The sequence below is a fragment of the Terrapene carolina genome, unplaced genomic scaffold (genome assembly GCF_002925995.2).
Source record: "Terrapene carolina triunguis isolate 2854851 unplaced genomic scaffold, T_m_triunguis-2.0 Scaffold95, whole genome shotgun sequence".
NCBI classification, from domain to species: domain Eukaryota; kingdom Metazoa; phylum Chordata; order Testudines; family Emydidae; genus Terrapene; species Terrapene triunguis.
Window position 1 is genome coordinate 48,197,956 of NW_020664446.1, and position 21,519 is coordinate 48,219,474.

Here is a 21,519-nt window from a genome sequence, read left to right on the forward strand (position 1 = left end):
ATCGATTTAAGATACGCAAATTCAGCTAGGCGAATAGCGTAGCTGAATTCGACGTATCCGAGCCGACTTACCCCGCTGTGAGGACGGCGGCAAATCGACCGCCGCGGCTCCCCCATCGATGGCGCTTACTCCTACCTGCGCTGGTGGAGTACGGGCGTCGATTCGGGGATTGATTGTCGCGTCCCGACGAGATGCGATAATTCGATCCCCGAGAGATCGATTTCTACCCGCCGATCCAGGAGGGTAGTGAAGACAAGCCCGAGGACAAATGACTTTGAAGGCATTTACTGTTGACACAACCTGTAAACTTACACAATAAATTTTGTCTCCTGCACAACTATTAGCACATTTGTAGTGAGTGTTTAGATTTCTAATTGTCTAATATACTCACAAAAAACTAGTGTCCACAGCTGAAAGTTTGATCCTGAAATAAATTTGTCTCCCAAATTCAGCATTTAAAAATAATTATTCGTCCAGTAAATCCTTCCCCCACCCCTGTATTTTTTACACTTTTTTCTGTTGGAGTTTTGATCTGATTTCCATTGGCTTTTGAGTCTATTAGGATGAGCGTGCCTGTAGTCACACCACGTTGGTTTCTGTGGTAACTTGGTGAATTCAGGAAGGTCAGGCTGGTCAGCGTTTGGTAGTGCAGCTGATTCAGAAGGCAGTGCTCCCTCCATGAGACAATAGATCAGTATGCTGTTAAAAGGTACTGTGCTATTGGAAGTACTCTTTCAGATGCAATTTAAAACAAAGGTTCTTACCCATAGTCTTCTTTAAAGATCTCTCAGCACTTTCTGAGATATCAGCTTGGTTTCCATACCAAATTTCTACTCTCATGTTATTTCAGTACCTACCAAAAGATCCTTCTATTTCAAGTTAAGATGACCTTTGCTTTCTGCCCTTAAACTGCCTTTAAGCACTGTGTGCAGACAAACAGTAGTTGCTTTTTTCACCTAACGTGGCTGCATTTCCATGATGGATGAAGTCCATTCTAGGTACAGTTTGTCCTCTGTATCCGTTTAAATGTCAAAAGTCCTTTGGAATTCTTGTAGATGAAGCTTGCCACACAAATGTAGTATATTAGAGGGAAATTACTGACTCAAAGTAATAGTAGTGGTTATTAATGGAAAAAATTATATCGGCTATTTGTCCCAAAGGCAAGACCTTTCAGTAAAAGGGCAGATGGACATTTCATTATTCCTCACTTTCTCCTTCCCATCTTTGGCTACTGCTGTCCTTTTTCCTCTCTTCTCTAAGGCCTGGTCTACGCTAGGAGGTTATGTTGAATTTAGTAGCGTTAACTCGAATTAACCCTGCACCTGTCCACACAACGAAGCTATTTATTTCGACATAGAGGTCTCTTTAAATCCATTTCTGTACTCCTCCCCGACGAGGGGAGTAGTGCTAAATTCGACATGGCCATGTCGAATTAGGGTTAGTGTGGATGTAATTCGACGCTAATAGCTCCGGGAGCTATCCCATAGTGCACCACTCTGTTGGCGCTCTGGACAACAGTCCGAGCTCGGATGCTCTGACCAGCCACACAGGAAAAGCCCCGGGAAAATTTGAATTCCTTTTCCTGTCTGGCCAGTTTGAATCTCATTTCCTGTTTGGACATCGTGGCGAGCTCAGCAGCACTGGCAACGATGCAGAGCTCTCCAGCAGAGGTGACCATGCAATCACTGAATAGAAAGAGGGCCCCAGCATGGACTGATCGGGAAGTCTTGGATCTGATCGCTGTGTGGGGCGATGAGTCCGTGCTTTCGGAGCTGCGATCGAAAAAACGGAATGCGAAGATCTACAAGAAGATCTCCAAAGCCATGAGGGAGAGAGGATACAGCCGGGATGCAACGTAGTGCCGTGTGAAAATCAAGGAGCTGAGACAAGGGTACCAGAAGACCAAAGAGTCAAACGGACGCTCCGGATCCCAGCCCCAGACATGCTGTTTCTACGAGGCACTGCATTCCATTCTAGGTGCGGCCGCCACCACTACCCCACCACTGTCCGTGGACTCTGACGATGGGGTATTGTCGACGGCCGCTTCCTCAGAGATGTTCGCGGACGGGGAAGATGAGGAAGGAGATGAGGAGGACGAGGCAGTCGACAGCGCTTTCAATGCTGATTTCCCTGACAGCCAGGATCTCTTCATCACCCTCACGGAGATCCCCTACCAACCCTCCCAAGGCCGTAACCCAGACCGTGATTCAGGGGAAACATCAGTAGGTAAGTGTTTTAAACATTTATTTTGAACAGAATAGTAATATCTTAACAATGGGTTTTTCATGATTAGTTTGCCCTAGGCGCTTTAGTTTTTAGTCCTTGCCAGTGCAGCTACTGGAAAATTCTATCTGTATGTCCGGGGATAGAGCAGAAATCCTCCTGGGACATCTCCACGAAGCTCTCCTGGAGGTAATTTGAAAGCCTTTGCATCAGGTTCCTGGGGAGAGCGGCCTTATTGCGTCCTCCATGGTAGGAAACTTTTCCACGCCAGGCTAGCAGCAAGTACTCCGGGATCATTGCCTCGCAAAGCATGGCGGCATACGGCCCTGGTGCTTGCTGGCATTCATGCAGCATGCACTCTTTCTCTGTCTCCGAAATCCTCATCAGAGTGATATCACTCATGGTGACCTGCTGTGAATTAGGGGAATGTTAGTATTGGGACTGATTGCCTGTTCCTTTACATAACTGTAACCGGCCGTTTACAGCCACGCGGTGGAGGCGTGACAGGGGCAGCATTCAGTGCTCTTTCCCGGGGACAGCCGTGAGGGGGGTGGGACAGGGGCAGAGTTCATGCTGGCCGGATTGCCGGCAGCAGGAACTGGCCAACGCTAGGAGCATTGCTTGGAATGTGAAAGGAGGACACTGCTATAAATTAAGCTTTAAGCAGCCAAAAGTCTACGGCTTACCATGTCTGCCTGCTAGCCGAATTCCGTTGTCCAGCCCCGCTTCTGTGATCTGTACAGCAAGACCCCAGGCACTCAATGGGAAGGCCGAAAATTCTACCTTGTACTGAGTGCGCATGTGATAGGTAATGTGCATGGTCTTGTTCACAGAGACTATATTCATTGTTCGCAAAACTGTATCTTTCTGAGGAATTCACTCCCTTTTTCCCATCCCACAGCTGTGAGTGTCTCCCGAGCTACCCCGGCATCCCCCTCCCAGAGGCTGGCGCAGATCAGGCGACGAAAGAGAAGGACACGGGACGAGATGTTCTCAGAACTTATGGGCTGCTCCCGAGCCAAGGCGGCACAGCAGACCCAGTGGAGGAAGAACATGTTGCAATACCAGCGATCACACAGCGAACGGGAGGACAGGTGGCGGCAGGAAGACCAGTAGGCGACTCAAACGCTGCTTGGACTAATGAGGGAGCAAACGGACACACTCCGGCGCCTTGTAGATGTTCTGCAGGACCGGAGGCAGGAGGACAGAGCCCCGCTGCATCCTATCTCTAACCGCCCTCCCCTGCCACAAAGTCCCATTCCCCCCCTCACCCAACGTCCCAAGAAGGAGGGGGGGCAGGGGCCGTGAAAACAGTCACTCCACCCCTGCAGACTGCTCAAGTAACAGAAGGCTCTCATTCCCAAAGATTTGATAAGTCCTTTCCTTCACTCCAAAAGCACCTCACCCAAGCCCCCGTCCCAGTTTCATCCCCTAACTGTGTAGTTGTTAATAAAAAATACGTTTCTGTTAATTACTGTTTGTCATGTTCTTTTAGAGGAGAGTGTTTGAAGGGGGGGAAGGGGGTTGGTAATTGGAGAGGACAGTCACCTTTACCAGGGTACAGACACGGGAGCAGGTTCAGCAGAAGGTCACACACACATTGCGGTCACTAGGCACCCTGGTCAGTTTGGGAGGTGGTTTTCATGTTCTGTGTGGGAGGGCTATGTGAGTTTGTGGTGGGGGAGGGCGGTTACAGATCTTATGCAGCGGTCCTTAGCCTGGATGACAGAGCCACGCAGCAGGGGATCTGTAACCGCCCTCCCCCGCCACAAAGTCACATAGCCCCCACACACAGAGTCCCGAAAAGGAGGGGTGGCAGGCTCCGTTGAAACAACCAGTCCACCACTGCGGACCGCTGTAGGAGCAGGAGCCTCGAGTTTAGAAGCGTCCTTTCCATCACTACACCCGCTCCCCACCACAGTCTGCGTCCCAGTTTCAACACTTTACCACGAAATCCTTAATAAAAAAAAACAGTGTTAATGAACAAAGTTCCATTTATTTTATTTTTAAAGGTGTGTTGGAAGGGGGGGAAGGGGGTTGGTAATTGGAGAGGATAGTCAACATTGACTGGGTAAAGAAACGGGGGCAGGCTCAGTTTCTGAATAAACAAATGTAATAGTCACAGGTTACCCTGCTCACTGTGGAACCTAGCTTTCAAAGCTTCCCGGATGCACAGCGTATGCCGCTGTGCTCTTCTGATCGCCCGGCTGTCTGGCTGGGCGTAATCAGCAGCCAGGCGATTTGCCTCAACCTCCCACCCCGCCATAAAGGTCTCCCCCTTGCTCTCTCAGAGATTGTGGAGCACACAGCAAGCTGCAATAACAATGGGGATACTGGTTTCGCTGAGATCAGAGCGAGTCAGTAAGCTTCTCCATCTCCCCTTCAGACGTCCAAAAGCACACTCCACCAGCATTCTGCATTTGCTCAGCCGGTAGTTGAAGAGTTCTTTTTCACTGTCCAGGGCGCCTGTATAGGGCTTCATGAGCCAGGGCATTAGCGGGTAGGCTGGGTCCCCGAGGATGACTATAGGCATCTCCACATCCCCAACAGTTATTTTGTGGTCCGGGAAGTAAATACCTTCCTGCAGCCGTCTAAACAGACCAGAGTTTCTGAAAACGCGAGCGTCATGAACCTTGCCCGGCCATCCGACGTTGATGTTGGTAAAACGTCCCCTATGGTCCACCAGTGCTTGCAGCACCATTGAAAAGTAGCCCTTTCTGTTAATGTACTGGCTGGCCTGGTGGTCCGGTCCCAGGATAGGGATGTGAGTTCCATCTATAGCCCCACCGCAGTTTGGGAATCCCATCGCAGCGAAGCCATCTATGATCACCTGCATGTTTCCCAGGGTCACTACCTTTGAGAGCAGTAGCTCAACGACTGCGTTGGCTACTTGCATCACAGCAACCCCCATGGTAGATTTGCCCACTCCAAATTGGTTCGCGACTGACCGGTAGCTGTCTGGCGTTGCAAGCTTCCAGAGGGCTATGGCCACTCGCTTCTGGACAGTCAGGGCTGCTTGCATCCGGATGTCCTTGCGCTTCAGGGCAGGGGACAGCAACTCACAAAGTTCCAGGAAAGTTCCCTTACGCATCTGAAAGTTTCGCAGCCACTGTGATTCATCCCAGACCTGCAGCACTATGAGGTCCCACCAGTCCGTGCTTGTTTCCCGGGCCCAGAATCGCCGTTCCACAGCATCAACATGACCCATTGCCACCATGATGTCCACGGCGCGGGGTCCCGTGCTTTGTGACAGGTCTGTGCCCCTCTCAGACTTAATGTCCTCACCGCGCTGCCGTAGCCTCCTCGCCCGATTTCTCAGCATCTGCCTCTGAAAAAGGTGGATGATAAGGTGCGAGGTGTTGACAACGGCCATAACTGCAGCAATGATCGCAGCAGGCTCCATGCTCGCAGTGCTGTGGCGTCCGCGCTGTCAATCACCAGAAAAGTGCGCGAACTGATTGCCCGCTGGCGCTTTGACGGAGAGAGGGAGGGAGTGACGGTTGAATGACGACAGTTACCCAAAACCACCCTCGACACATTTTTTTGCCCCAGCAGGCATTGGGGGCTCGACCCAGAATTCCAATGGGCAGCGGGGACTGCGGGAACTGTGGGATAGCTGCCCACAGTGCACCGCTTCCAATGTCGACGCTGCCCCGTTAGTGTGGACTCACAAAGTCGAATTAATGTCCTTAGTGTGGATACACATGTTCGACTTTGTAATATCGGTTCCACAAATTCGCTTTAAGTAAAATCGAACTACTCTCGTAGTGTAGACCTACCCTTAGATTGCCTGCATTTTCTTTTCAGCAAATGATGGCAATCATAGAGAGGAAAAGGACAGCAGTAGCCAAAGATGGGAAGGAGAAAGTGAGGAATAATGAAGTCTGTCTGAGTGGTAGGGAAGGAATGGGGTTGGGATGAACTGAGCTTCTCTATGTGTTGCTCCCCCAGCCACACGACTGGATGGCATTGAAATCTTTAAAAAAAATAGTGAAATTCTTAATTCTCTGCATAAATATATGTACAGTGCAGCTACATTTATGGATACATCAGCCAAAGTCATAAGTGAGTTTTTCACTGCTAGGTAGAGATAAGTGACATTTTTCTGCAAATAGTAAATTTGCCCAAAAATGCATGGGGGGGGGGGGGAGCGAAACATTTTTGAATTTGCATCAAATTTGGCACATAGTTTCAGCCAAAAAATTTGAAATTATTTTTAAAAAAAGTCATAAGGTTTAGTTTGGACCTTTTTGAAATGAAACATTTTGAAACAATGTTTTATTTAAAAATTGAGCTGTATTTTAAACAAAAGGGGTGACATGCCCCCCCAAAAACACATTTTTTCAGTTATGTTTCGTAAGTATTTTTGATCCAAAATTATTATTTTGTTTTTTTTTCATTTTGGCAAGAAAAACTGGAAAAAAATCAGGTTTTTTGGTTTTAAATTAACTCAAATTTTTTGGGAGGGGGAGATTTTTTAGTTCAGTTCCCGAACCAAAATATCAGCTACTCATTCAACTCTACGGCTAGGTTAAAGCTTTGTATACAACCCATGTTGGTAGGGGTTACCGTCTATTGGCTGTTCAGTAACCTGTACTACATTTCTGTGGCCCAGATCCTCAAAGGGCGTTGCCTAATTCCCATTAATTTAAATGTGGCTGGTATCCACATCACTAATGATACCTTTGTAATCAGTCCCGGCTAGAGATCGAGGAATGATGGACATGGAGCATTGCCTGTCCATTACTAGTAATGTTTAGAGTGGTGTGTAATGCTTTTGTTTCCAGCAGTAGCTATTTAGCTGTCATTTGTGGCAGTTGTGAATTTACAAAACAAAAGACACTCTTTCTTCTGCCACTCTTAATTATCGCATCTAATTCATTACTTTAGGTTTGTGTTTAAATTTGTTTACCATTACAATTAAAATAGAATTTTAAAGCTTCAAATAAAATTCAGATGCGACTCAGAACTTCTCAGGTTTCTATAACATTCACAAGTGCTTGACCTGCGCCTATTATTAGTTACCACGCAGCATATGCACAGTTTGTTGCCCATGTAGAGCAACAGCTTAACAACACAAATAAAACAAAAGTTCACAGAAATACAGACATTTTACAAGTACAAATCTGCTTAGTTTCTAAATGATTCAGTCTTGTTGAGTCTATTCACATTGAAATTCAGGTACTTTCCCTGGAGCAGTGAACTACAGTGTAATTCATTAGATCAGTGGTTCTCAAACTTCATTGCACCACGACCCCCTTCTGACAACAAAAATTACTACACAACCCCAGGAGGCGGGACTGAAGCCTCAGCCCATCTGAGTACCGTCACCTGGGTGTGTGTGGGGGAGGGGTGCAAAGCTCAAGCCTCACCAACCCATGCCTGGGGTTGCAACATGAGCCCCACTGCTGCCCAGGGCTGAAGCCAAAGCCTGAGCCCCGCAGCCCAGGGCCGAAGCCTTTGGTTCAGCTTTGGCCCCAAGCGGTGGGGCTTGAGCTTTTGCCCCAGGCCCCACAAGTCTAACACCAGCCCTGGTGACCCCATTAAAACAAGGTTATGACCTACTTTGGGGTCCCGGTCCACAGTTTGACAACCCCTGCATGAGATGACAATTTTGTGTGCTTACCATGTGTTCATTGACATCGTTGTAATTGCACATTATCTGCTGATTTTGATAATATTCTAGTTGTCTTTCTGCCAGATCAACCCGCTGCAATAGATTCTCAATGAAGTGTTGGAGCCTGGCTTTCCCACGGACCTCTTTCTCAGCTGCCTCTTCCAAGAAGTGGTTAAAAGTAACAACCTCTCTGTAAGACAAAAGTATTTGAAATATAGCAACATCAAAGTATTGGAAAGAGTCCTGGCTTTTTTGTTTTTGTAATTGTTGCTAAGAAACAGCAGTGGAAAGGGGATTCTCACCTGTATTGTAGAAATCTCCTACCAATGCCTTTGTGTTTACTGCCATATTTCTCTTTTTTTCTGGTTATGTAAATGATTGGAAGTAAGAAAAAAAGACAAAGACTTGGAATTTCTTGGAGAGGCTTTCCTAATCCTATAGATTTTCCTTGTTCTCCTGCTAGCAGTCCTGGAGGTGCAGGCCACCCCACAAAGGGTAGGAAGGTTGCCCTGCTATGCCACATACCCCCGTGCACTCCTTAAGGGGTGGCACAGCTGCTGTGCTTCCCAGGAACTTACTAAAGCACAGTGGCCTCCTGGAGCTTCTTCTGGGCCAGGATGGTGCACAGAATATCCCCTGCTCAGAGCTGTGCCTTAAAATAAAAACATGCAAATATGGGATAGATTTAGCAAAATGTGATTCAGACAACTTCCTTCCTTAAATGGAAATTCCACCTCAGACGCTCTTGACAAATTCATCTCGGAAGATCCTTGCCAACAGCACTAAAATCACTCATATGTTTGTTGCATCCAGGGAAGAAACTTGCACTCATAATGAGCAATATGAAAGGGCAACACATAGTAGATGAGGATCTCCCATATAATCTCAGAAATAACCTTCATCACTAACTGTGGTGGCTGGAGAGATTTTGTAAAAGCAACATTTAGTACATTCCAAAATTGACACTTCCTTAATGTTTAATTGCAAGCGTGATGCCATTTCCCCTGTTTACATACACACTAGTTTGACACTTAACCCTGAAATATGACTAGAAATGAAAAGAAACCTAAAACTTCTCATCCATCCTGTAAATTAAATTAAATGAAACAATTTTATGATTCCCAAATAGCTTTATTTTAAAACATCAGCGCTTCATTATTCAACAGAGCCACTGTTGGCAGGCCCATTAAATTGTATTTTGGCTTGATCATTACAAAGGGCACAATAGGGCAGAAAAAGACTGTTGTGCTCCAGACAAAAGGGTGAGTAAGGCTAAGTAAGACAGCCCGAGGCATAATCCCTCTACACTGCCATGGTAAGGAAAGGGGCAGGGTGAAAAGTGAGCTGGTTAAGTGCAATTCTGAGCATGTCAGATTTGCCCCTAATCACGAAGAGATAGATAAACTGAGGTTACTGGTATGCAAATACAACCATGTTTTAGCTTCATTCAAAACACAGAATATGGGAGGGGGGAAATCAGTGTTTGGTAAATAAAAAAGGACAAAACCGGCCAGGGGAAAATGTAGTCTGAGATGAGAGCGCTATAAACAGTGGCTAAAAAGAAAAACATTATAGTGGTGATGACCTTCTAAAGCCCTGTTTCTTCATCAGCACTCAGAAGTTTCTCTTCGCATTTCATCTAAATTTATCTAAAAACTGTTTTAATACCACATAGTTGTATGTAGATAATAGCGTCCTTACAGTTTTTCTGCCCAACATAGGGTGACCAGACTGCAAATGTGAAAAATCAGGACAGGGGGTGGGGGGTAATAGGAGCCTATATAAGAAAGACCCAAAAATCGGGACTGTCCCTATAAAATCGGGACATCTGGTCACCCTAGCCCAACAAACCATGAACTGAATCTGTCTCATGAGCAGTTTCAGGCACAAGCAAATGACTATGGAATCTTTACATGCAGAATTTGATTTACCTCTGGATTTTGCTGTAAACAATACCAGAATGCACTAAAAAACTCTCTAATTTAGCAGGAGTGGAAGTGGAAGGTGCTCCAGGAATGGTGGTTTAAAGGCGCACACAAAGGCTTTGTCTTTCATCCCAGCGCCTTTTAGGATATTTACTTACACATAGTCCAGATTTTGCTAGTGACAAGCAAGAATGAGATAATGGGAACCTTATTTCTTAAACTGTCTACTGGGTAATACCAGCTTTATGGCTATGTATGGTTTCTGTCACTATCGGCTTGCTCCAGAATAACATGAGGTTTTCTACAAACAGGTAAAAGGCACAGATCAGAGTTTAGGATAATGCTAACACTAAAACCAAGATGAATTTTAGCACTTGACTCTCCTCTCACTAACTCACTTACATCGTTGTAACTCCTTTGACTTCCATGAAATTATTCTGGATTTATACTGATGCAAGAGCAAATAGAGGCCCTTGGAATCTTACACTTACCTGGACAGCAAATCAAAAGTCCCTGTATGTGTCAGAGGAAATTTTTTACTTTGTTTACAAAAAAAAAATCTGTCTTACAGTGTTACTCCTCCCAGAAATGATCTAATGAATACGTCTGCCCACATGTTATTACATAGATTACATGACACAATGTTTTGCAACAAACTTTACAGAAAATAATAATGAATTTGCATTAACAAAGTGCCTTCTCATTTCCTACATGCCCTACTGTTCAGTATGGGACAGGAAACTCAAAGACATGGAAACTTGCAGTTTGTTATACTGTAGGCCTGAGATTTAACTCACTCATACTAAACCAGCCTTGGGTGAAACTCCATGATTTTACCACTAAAATTAAGGGGGGAAAATGCTCCACTGCTGCTAAGGTGCCCCCACCTCAGGAATGCCCCTAACAAGAGTTATAACACTAAGGATTGTAAAGTAGAGACACCCAGGTGCTGGGAAGTTTAGGGAAGAAACAGAAAGAATTGGTAAAATAGATACGATAAGCTCTGACCAGTGAATTTAAGCTGACCATCTGCACAAACAAAGAAGGTCATAAGTTACAATTTGGGCATGAGAGATAAAATATAAAAAGAGTTGAGCAGGGAGGAGAAAACATAGATGTCAGTATGTGATTGGTTAAATTTGGTTACCTAGGGGAACTGAATAATGTGATAGGTTTAGTAAGTTAAAGGAGGTAGCTAGTTTTGCCTATATGATGTAAACCCTCCCCACCCCCGCCAAAAAAAAAAAAAAAAAAAAAGCTCTTTGGGAACCATCTCCGGATTGGAATTTAACATCAAGCTGCTAGAACTCTGACCCCTCTGCACTACCGTGATGTGCAGAGGCATCGCCGGAACCCCAAACAAGAGGATCCTGACTGGCCATCAGGTGAATTTTGTCTGTATATTGGGAGTGGTGAGCATAAGAGATTTGCTTGGTATATGTATTCTATGTGTGTTGCTAATAAATAGATGTTTAGAGCACAGCTGTGTAAGGCTCTCTCACTGGGAAAAGGTCCCGCAGACCTGTAAAGCCCTGAGCCCCGAGGACACGGGCAGGTACTTAAATTGACTTTCTTCCTGAGCCCCATGGGTAAGGATAGGCACCTTACACCCTGAGCCCTTGGAAGGGAAAGGGTGGAGGGCCTAAATTGATTGGGTCACGCGTTGAGCATATATAGGGTATAGGTGGGCTGGCCTGGATTTTTTTGTGAGTAACAATCCATTACTCTTTGCCAGGGAGAGGAGCAGATAGTTGGTTTTCCTTCCCCCAGAAACAGCAGGAGGATCAGCTACTGAACCAGCCAATTTAGAACAATGAGAAGCTACAACTTTTTGAAGTACATAGTCATCCTGGTGAGATTCAATGCGACAGCATGTCAAGAGTTGAATAATTGGCAGTTGCTGTAAGATGGGCTGTATAATTTCATGAATACTAATGATATTTGTACCTATTCCAGGAAAGATCATTAAAAGGAGACATAATCTCCTTTTCTAGGGTGTGAATGGATCACCTGCAGAGGGCAGAAAGTAATTTCCCCTTCCTTCACATCCATAGTTGGCTAGATATATTATGTAAGGGATTGATTTTCCTTTGGAAGATTGAGATCACTGTCAAAGGCAGGACACCAAGCTAGATGGTCTGATTGAGGATGGTAAATCCTGTGCTTTTTAGTGTAGATTCATCCAAGCAGTTTATTAATGTGTCTTTAATGACTTTACTGTCAACTAATTTGCTCCCTACAGAAGTGAGCCTCCCCACTCTATAACTCCCAGGGTGGGTTTTACTCTCTTTTTAAAGATAGGCACCACAGTAGCAATTCTCTGATCCTCAGGCACCTCTCCTGTTCTGTTAAGGTAGATTACATACTTGTTAGGAGCTCTGCTATCTTATAATTATTATATTTTGTACTTCCTTTAACAACAACATCAAGCCCTGAGGATTTGCTGCTATTAAGTTTCTTTAGTTGTTCCAACCCTCTTCCTTAGAGACATCTTTCTCTCTGCCATTGCTATGCGTTGATTACCTAGAAGTTGTTCACTGGGGAATTTTTCCCTCATTATCCATACTAGAGAAGACTGATTCAACAAACTATTTAACTTCACCACAGCTACATTGTCTTTTTAATCGCCTCCTTCGCTCCAAGCAGTTTGCATGGTCTTACTCACAGGCTTATATATGACCTTCTTGCTTCAGATCTATTTTTAATATATATATAACTAATAGCTATGTGCTTTTTATTTTTTCTCTTTAGTTCCCGTTCACACCTTGCCTATGCCAGCTAATTTGGATTTTGTTAATATTACCTACACTGAATGTCCCCATTTTTCACTCCTTTGATTCACAGAAAAACTGACACTCACTATGGTATGGTCAGATGCTGCTCCTAATGAAGTCAGTGGCATCCTCCCCATTTTGGGGCCCTCTGTTTAGAGGGACAGAATGGAGAATACACACAATATACCAAGGCAAGACAGTTGGGACCAATGTCCTCACAAACTAGCCTCTTCAGCAGACTCAAGGTGAAGTGGGAAACATTTGATAAGGGCTGCCTCAAAACTGGGGCACTGTACCTTCAAAAGAGAACTCCTTTAGGTCATGCTCGCTATGCTACACCCTGTGTACTCCCCTAATATTTCTAAACAGGCTCTCTAGGGTTATTAAACCCACCTGAACCCCTCCATTTTCAACATTAACCCCTTCCTCACTTCCCCCAAATGTAATCTGTTGGCTCTCCTTTCCATAGTCATTCAGCCTGAGGATTCTTACCTTTTGTTTCTTCAAAAATACCTCATTTGTCTGCTATCACTTAAAATAATGCCTTAAAATATATAGAGCATAAGATCCTGAGCCCTGCTTGGACACCTTCCAAGCAGTGATGGCTTTATTCAGTGGAGCTCAGAATCTCTATGGACTTATTCACAGAGGCTGGTCCCTCCAAACCAGCATAAGGCCTGGTCAGCAAGGAGTCACAAAACATAGACAGGAATAGGTGAGATTCACTCTTATGACTTTGTTTAGTCTATGGATTTCACGCTGGTCCTGCAACATCATTTGAACCAACACTTTGGTTTCTTGTTTCCTTGAGCCCTCTTGGTGTTAAGATTGTGGACGTTTGTAGATATCTTGAGTATCTAAAATATTTTCAATTTGTAAGTAATTATATGCTTTTGTAGAGACAGAGGTAGGGTTTGGGTGTAACTCTAAAGGTTAAGATGTTTTTCATTACTTAAAAACTATGCACAGGAAGGGATAATAGATTCTGTCAGCCATCTGGATTGAACCTTCCAGCAGATTCTGAGAATATGGTGTATTATTTACAGTCAATTGCAACAGTATCCTCTCCTCCAGTAAACTTTTTAAATGGAGAAAAATACTAAGATACTTACTAAGATTTGGAGTCAAAACCCTAAATTACAATTTTGAACAATTTTGTCCAAACCTCCTCCCCCTCGAGTTGTTTTAAGACGTGGAATGTTGCTAATTTATAATACAGCAAGCTTTATTTTTTAGTTCTTTGGTTGGTAAAGTACCACATAAATATTGAGGCCTGGTTAGAAATTAAGGTTGCTGTCTTGATGGTATTTCATCAGCCCAGTAAGTATTATCACCTTAAGGCTGGTTGGCCCTACTAATTACTATACTTACAGGCAATGCAAAGACTGTCTTTGCTGAAAATAATCAGAAACACATTCCACTGTGTACTTTAAAAAAGCATGAGTTGCGCTGGTCTCTGTCCGATTGTGAACCTCGTATTCCCATTGATGAGTAGTTATTTGCATCAGTAGTTCCATTGACTCACCAGGGTGAGTCAGGAGAGTCTCAATTTGGCCCTAAGGTGTCACCCATTCACAAAAAAACCTCTTCTGTGGCCCTAAATGATTGACTGGCAATCGATTGGCGATCCCTTGATTCGAGGATGATCTCTACCATGGATTTACATATGGGTCCTGAGATGACTCAGGAGTCCGACCCTGGAACCGCAAATTTGCCCGCAGTAGATAGACATTTTGTGGCAGGCCAGCAGCCTGCTGGGAGAAAGTTATTTCTTTTTCCTTCTCTCTCTCTCTCTCTCTCTCTTCAGCTTCAAGGGCAAGGCGCTTCTCCTCAAAGTGGGCCGCTGCCTGGTGGAGATATGGCGCCATTGTGGTCAGTTGGTAGCTTGCTCTTCCCAACTTGTCTGAGCTGAGAGTATAGGACTTGTTTTGGGGGCTAAGAGTCTGGCATCTGCACATAATGTCCAGCCCAGCGTAGTTGGTGAATGAGGATCATTGCTTCAATGCTGGTAACATTTGCTTTAGCAAGGATGCTGGCGCTAATGCGGTGATCTTGCCACTTGACATGAAGGATCTTCCCGAGGCATCGTTTGTGGTACCTCTCCAGACTCTTGAGGTGCTGTCGATCGGTCACCCAGGTTTCGCATCCATAGAGGAGTGTAGGAACAACAATTGTCCTATAGACCTGGATCTTGGTATCCTGCCGTAGGTCACGGTCCGTGAAAATGCGTCGGAGCAATTTTCCAAAGGAAGCACTTGTGCACTGGATCCTGTGCTGGATCTCACTGTTGATTTTTGCATTTGGAGAAAGTTTGCTACTGAGCTAGCAAAAGTGCTCAACTGTCTCCAAAGTCTGACCTTCGATGGTGATTTGTGGTGGGTCATGTGCAAGGCCTGAAGCAGGTTGATAGAGCACTTTAGTCTTCTCAATATTGAGTGAGAGTCCTAGGCTTTGGTAAGCTTGTGCATGAAAATCCAGTATGGACTGAAGGTCATTCTCAGTGTGCACAAGGATGACACAATCATCAGCATACTGAATATCAGTAATGGACCCCCTGAAGACTTTAGATGTTGAGCGGAGATGTCAAAGATTAAAGAGCTGCCCATCCATTCTATATTGAATGTCAACTCCACTGGGGAGTTGGCGAGCTTTAACAAGGACCAAAATGACTGCTAAGTAGATGGAAAACAGGGCTGGGGCAACAACGCATCCTTGCTTAACCCCAGTTTTGATAATGAAAGGTTGCTTCTCAAGGCCATTACAGAGAATTGTGGCAGTCATCTGATCATAGAGAAGCCTTAGGACCTTAATACATTTTGGAGGGCAGCCAGATCTGGCCAGCACCTTCCACAGGGCTTTGCAATTGACAGAGTCAAAGGCCTTTGTCAAATCGATGAAAGCCATGTAGAGGTCCTAATTTTGCTCCCAAGATTTTTCCTGGATTTGGCAGGCAACAAAGATCATGTCAGTTGTCCCATGGGATGGTCTAAAACTGCACTGAGATTTGGCCAATATTTCCTCAACAAGGGGAAGTAATCAGTTTAAGAGGATACGGGCAAAAATTTTCCCTCCTGTAGATAGCAAGGCAATGCCTCGATAGTTTCCACATCCTAAGTGACCCTAAATGTACACCAATGATAAGCATTAACTAACTGAAGGAGATTTTTCAAAGATACCAAGAAAAGGTAGGCACCCAACTCCAACAGACTTTCAATGTGGTGCCCAGTATGAAAGTTTCTGTGAAATTTGACACACATGGCTTGAGTTGAAGACCTCCAGTACTCTGAATCCCCTTTCTATTCTCTGTGCAAGCGGATGAGACCATGGCGTTGCTCCTTCCCTTTCCCCTCCGGGCATCCCAAGAGGTGCACAGAAGGAATAGGATATGTACTCCAGAGAGCCACTGACCACAGCTGTGTCAGTTTGCTACTTAGGGGCATAAGGGAACAGCTCTGTGAACTGCCATGGAAAAACAAGTCACAATCTGGCCCCAAGGCCTACTCTTCATGGGGAAGTTGATTAGCATAGCTCTGTTGGAATAAGCTGTTCCACAATAGCTCCCTATGTGGACACACTCTTCCAGAGTTAAAGTGACTTTTATTCCCGAATAATGACTCTACACTGAGAGTAAGAAACTAACAATATGACAGGTGGGTGATAGAGGGAAGCCAATGGAAGTTTTGTCTAAGTACTGAAAGTTTGGCCTTTAATAAGTGTCCTTATATCTTGCTCTTATACTAAAGCCAGAGAACATAGAAAGACCAAATAGACAAAACAAAAAGAAAATGTCAGTAGAAATTCTAGATTTTGGATTAAAATCAGCACTATTTTTTTCTGTAAAGGGAGAGTTCCTGCTGATTACTTATTGTCCTTAGTCATAACAATGATCAAGGCAGAGAGAACTACTTAGGCCCAGGTCTCTAATCTTTTAAATATTTCTCATACTAAAATTTAGGGGTGCACAAATGTCCCCTGGCCTTGCATGCTTACTCTGTTTAGGTTTATTAAAATCAAACCCCTTTTGCTTGATTTTTTTTCTCACCATACCAATAAATCCCCTTATTTTCCAGAAACAAGCCTCTAGATGCCCTCTTGAACTCATAATTGCTCTTAGCTGCAGTGATCTAATTGGTAGCTTAAAATGTATTCCCTTTGTGCAGGTTTCTGTGGTATTCTGAAGCTCACAGTATTCATGCTGACTCTCACTCTCCTTCATCAAACATTGAGTATTTCCTTTCTGCCCACATTTTCCAATTAACTCTGAAATTTGCTCAAGGGCTCCACTCACAGCTTAATCCCACAACCTTTACTCATCTGCGTGGTCTCAGTCATGGGTCAGATTGAGGTGGCTCAGTGACCTGAGTTATCTTTGTTGACTGTAGCTAGTGTTCTAGAGTATTAAACTTTCTTTTCCAAATTAGAAACCGAAATCTTTGGCCTTTCTTCTTTGAGCGATGTCCCTGGGGGTGTTCCACTTCAGGTGTCTGCCTGAGGGCTCATATACACACACCAGTTGTGCCACTTTAAGTATATTGGTACAGGTAAGCAGTCCAGCCCCCCTAATCTAGACAGTTATAGCAATACAAGGATGCTTTATACTGATATGGTTATTCCAGTAAGGCAGTGGCACCAATTTAAATATGTCTGGGGGTGGGGCAGGGGAGAGCAAATTCCAGTCCTTGCCCCTTAGGGTTGCTAACTCTCCAGGATTCTCCTGGAGTCTCCAGGAATTAAAGATTAATCTTTAATTAAAGATTGTCATGTGATGAAACCTCCAGGAATACGTCCAACCAACATTGGCATCCCTACTGCCCCTTCCCAGCCAGGACCATGTTCTGGTTCCTGCTTTCCCCTCACCCGCTGCAGGGCCCCTAGGTTTCCTAGGCTGAGGAGCCTCCCCTCGCTCTTACTTACATGAGTAGGTGCTGTCAGGAGTCAAGTTCTTGGTGGACTCCCATGCACTGTGCCATACAGGAACAGACGCCCAGTGTGACAGGTCACAACACCATTTGTCTGGCTGCTCCTCTCTCTGGACAGGGAGTGGCTGGGCTAAAGTTCAGTGCTGTTGCAAACCTGTGTGTCAGGTTGCAATCCCATTCACTGAGACTTGTCTGAATCAAATTTCAGTGGCACTGCGACCACACAGTTGAGTAGTGCTCCGGCAGCACTACTGCTACTGAGTTAATACAGGACCACTGTTAAGAATTGGTCAGGCCATGTCCTCTGTGGCCTATGGCACTTTAAGCAAGTGCAAAACCTTGGTGGGTGTGGGTGTGGGTGTGGGGGGGGGGGGGGGGGAGCATTCACTACCAAACCTCTAAACTAAATAGTTATACCAGCACAACATCTATGTGTAGACCAGGCCTGAGTCTGCCAGTAGCCTAAAAGAATATTTCTGAGAGGTGTAAACTGCTCCCATGGAGCACAGTGGGATGTTAACTCTGAGGCCTAACCATGTCGTCATTTAAAGTGTGTCTGTTGATCGAAGCATTCACACAAAAGGGAGAAGTGTGATCTTATTACAAAGATTTGCACAATCTACTTAATGCATCTCGTTTTGGCCACAGATCTGGGCACAGCTTTGGAGAGTACCACCACTTATTTTTTCCCCCTGTCTGACCACTGCTCTGATTGCCATTAGTAAGACTTCTCATGTAATTGAAAGAATGCAAAATGCTGGCCCCACTGAAGTCCCTGGCAATACCCCCTTTGACTTCAATGGGAGCTGGATCCAGCCCACATGAAAAAGTGCTGCTGGATTAGATCTATTATTTTGGAAACTTATGTCTGTTTAAAATCACTGTCATATCTACTAGGGGTCCTCATAGTTCTTTTTGATGACTAATGAACCAGTTTAGGAGCATCACATTTTAAAGAACATGCATTTTACTAAAAATAAGTTATTGCGAACTGTCTGAAAGGGTTTCTGAGAATGCTAAATACTGTAAGTAGTTCATCCATAAATAATGTAACAAACACTGCTACATTTTTAATAGGTGCATCATGAACATATTTTTAGATGGACTAGGCTTGCCAAACGAGTCTGGAATCTGCTTGTGGTTCCAGTGATACACAAAATTCTGTTTTTATAGATCTACTTCCCCGCCCCCCAAAATCCCTTCTCAGGTTTTTCTAGAAGTGCGCTTTTGAGCACTTGCTTGCAGCCATGCCTTGCTGCTCCATAGGGGAGAAGAAATTCCTTTTACCGCTTCCTCATGCTGCATCCATACAACACAGGGCAGGCGTTGGCCCTCTGCTAGAGCTAGATCATGATACCCTTCCTCACTGAATATCTTCTTCTACGAGTAGCACCACTTTGATAGGACTGCTCAGAGTAAGCTGAATGATAAGGGCACCACAATCTGGCCCTTATTAAACCTCACTTTTAAAAAATGATATGAAGCATGCATGTCAATTCATTTATTAAGTCAAAGTTTAGTCTCAGTGACACCTGTGCCACTCCATTGAAGTCAAAGGAATTATACTCGCATAACGGAGAGTAAAATTTGATGTAAGCTGCAATTGCAATGTGTAGTGGTGACCTAGGGGTTCTTGTGACATGAAACCCATAGTAAGACTTTCGTGGCAACTGCAAATAGATAATGCCAGTGTGGTAGGGGTTACTACTCTGGAAATAAAATAGAGAAGCAAAAGAACACCAGACACACCGCCTATATGCCCTCATGTTCAGTTAACAATAGTACCCATGATCGTTTTATATATATATATATATTTATATATATATAAAATCTACTCTAATATTGCACATGTTCTCCAAGCACATGCAAAGCCATCAACACTGTGCTTCTATTGCCCTTCCACTTACTCTTCTTTCCTGTGAAGTTCTTCCTCAGACTCTGTAAGACGTTGCTTCAGTACAGCAATCATCTCAACTGCAACATCCACCTGTCTGTTCAGGTCCCTCTCTCGCCTCTGAACTTCATGTTTCTTCTGAGATAGTTGCGCAAAAGCCGCCCGAACTTCCAGCAGCTCAGCAGTTTTTTGGGCCAGCTCTTTGGTAAGCTTGTCAATTCTCTTCTCTATTGTTTTATCTACAGCTTCTACCATCCTATTAAACTTTTCTCGTACATGTGCCTCAAAAGAGGCTTTGGAGTCTGTTGTTGGAACACCAGGTTTAGAAATTTGCTCATCTGTGAAGTCAGCTGACCCGTAATTTGCCACAAAAGAGACGGGCCTTTCAGCTTCCACCTCCAGTGATTTTCTGTTCTTTGGGTTCTCATGTGATGTGTCACAAAAATTTATGTAGGATGGTTTTTGTTTTATTGCATTGCTGGTGTTCCCCAGTTTTCCTTGAGTCATGGTCTCTGAGGAAGAGAGCAAGTCTGCATTTTTGAGGGAAGAAAATAGGTTGCATTTTGTCAGAAGGCTTCTTTCTTCATACCTATGATTATACTCCAGATGTGCCCTCAGAGAAGAAAGGCTTCTGAATCTAGTGTGGTCACCACATCGTGGGCAACGAAATGGCATGCAGATACTGACATTTTCAAATGACTCCTGCCAGGGGTGTCTGCTTTCTTCAAAAGTGTTCTGTTGCATTACTCTCTGAATCCTGGAAGGAAAGAAAAGACCAACTAATTTTCAGGTTTGTTCAAAAAGATGCTCTTATTGCATACTGAGGAAAGTGGTGCATATTTTGCTAATACAAACCAAGAAGTAAGAACAAACTTTCAGACTAATTTTTTTCAAACTGGTTCCTGGGAAAGCAAATTCAACCATCTCATTCGAATGGCAGCACATCACACAGCAGAATAAAATCAACAAATTAATTTGTAACTTTCTTTAGCTACCTCAAAGCCCTCATTAGGCTCTCATTTAAGCTGAAACATCATGATATTGAGAGCAACTAACCCTGAAGCAGTTAACAGTCAGACTACATATATATGAAAAGCTAGCCTGTTGTACAATGTTAGTCTGTAGTGTAGCATGCTCAGAAACTAAATAGCTTACTATGCTTTTTCATACTTTCATTATTATTCCTTACTCACAGATAAAGGCCAATAACAAGGTTTTTATATTCATTATGTTGTTTAGTAAGCAATAAGACCTGATACCTGTTTCCATCGATAAGACAAATCTAAAATTGTACCTGTGCATATATATGCATATAGGTGTGCATGCAGATAGGTGACAGTACTGGTGGTGACATGAACTCAGCAGATGGGGACAAATGTGGGCTGGGTAGCTTACACACAGAAAAGCTGAAGGGGGGTGGCAGAGGGATGCAAGAGGAGGACTTCAAGCAGAAGGGGGCAAGGAGAGGCTACTTACATGCAAAAGAGGGGGGCTGTGCAGTGTGCATGCGGAGGGCACAAAGATGTTTAAGGTACAGTGGACTAAATAAAACAAGGTCACTTTCTGCATGGGCTGGGGAAGATTAGGCAGAGCTCCAACCTCTCTCTACTGCGTGTGTGTGTGTGTTAAGCGACCCATCTCCTCCAGTGTGTACGATGCCTGATGCTGTCTCCCTGGATTCCCTAGACCCAGTACTCCGAGGGCTCTAAGCTCAGTCCAGTTCCCTCAGGCACACCCCTAAACCCCATTCCTCCCTGCACTGACAAACACATGCACTGATTGCAGCAAGCACATCTTTTCTCTTTCTCCCTCCGCCTCCAGGCTCTGTGGTGCAGAGAGCAGCACTTACCTGACTTGTTGCTGCTGCTGCTGTGGTGGTGGTGGTGCTGAAGCTGCAGGGGAAGCAGTTTTCAGCAGAGCCGTAAATCACGCTGAGCCCAGCAGAGTCACACTTATTCACACCCCCCTCTCTCATTCATTCACACCAATACATAGAGCTGAGCAGTGAGCGGGGAGGAGCATCTGGAGGAAGGACGGGGCTGGGCTAAAGCTGAGACTCAGGCAGAGCACAAAGCAAAATCCACTTCAGGCCAGCATAGAAGGAGCAGAAAAACAGCCTGCGTAAAGGCAACTGGAAACAGAGAAGATGAGAGAGGGAAAAGAGGGA

At 44.6% G+C, this 21,519-nt stretch overlaps 1 protein-coding gene across 1 annotated transcript in view; it reads right to left on the reverse strand.

Moving 5' to 3' along the window:
* Positions 1–20,096, reverse strand: part of ZNF365 (zinc finger protein 365) — a 31,363-nt gene extending 11,267 nt beyond the window's left edge. Inside the window, exons 1-2 of the mRNA XM_024209318.2 lie at positions 19,366–20,096; positions 7,850–8,030 (exon numbers count right to left, since the gene is read on the reverse strand). Coding sequence (XP_024065086.2) covers positions 7,850–8,030; positions 19,366–20,096 — 912 coding nt within the window. The remainder of the gene's footprint in view (positions 1–7,849; positions 8,031–19,365) is intronic.
* Between the last annotated feature and the right edge of the window lie 1,423 nt (positions 20,097–21,519).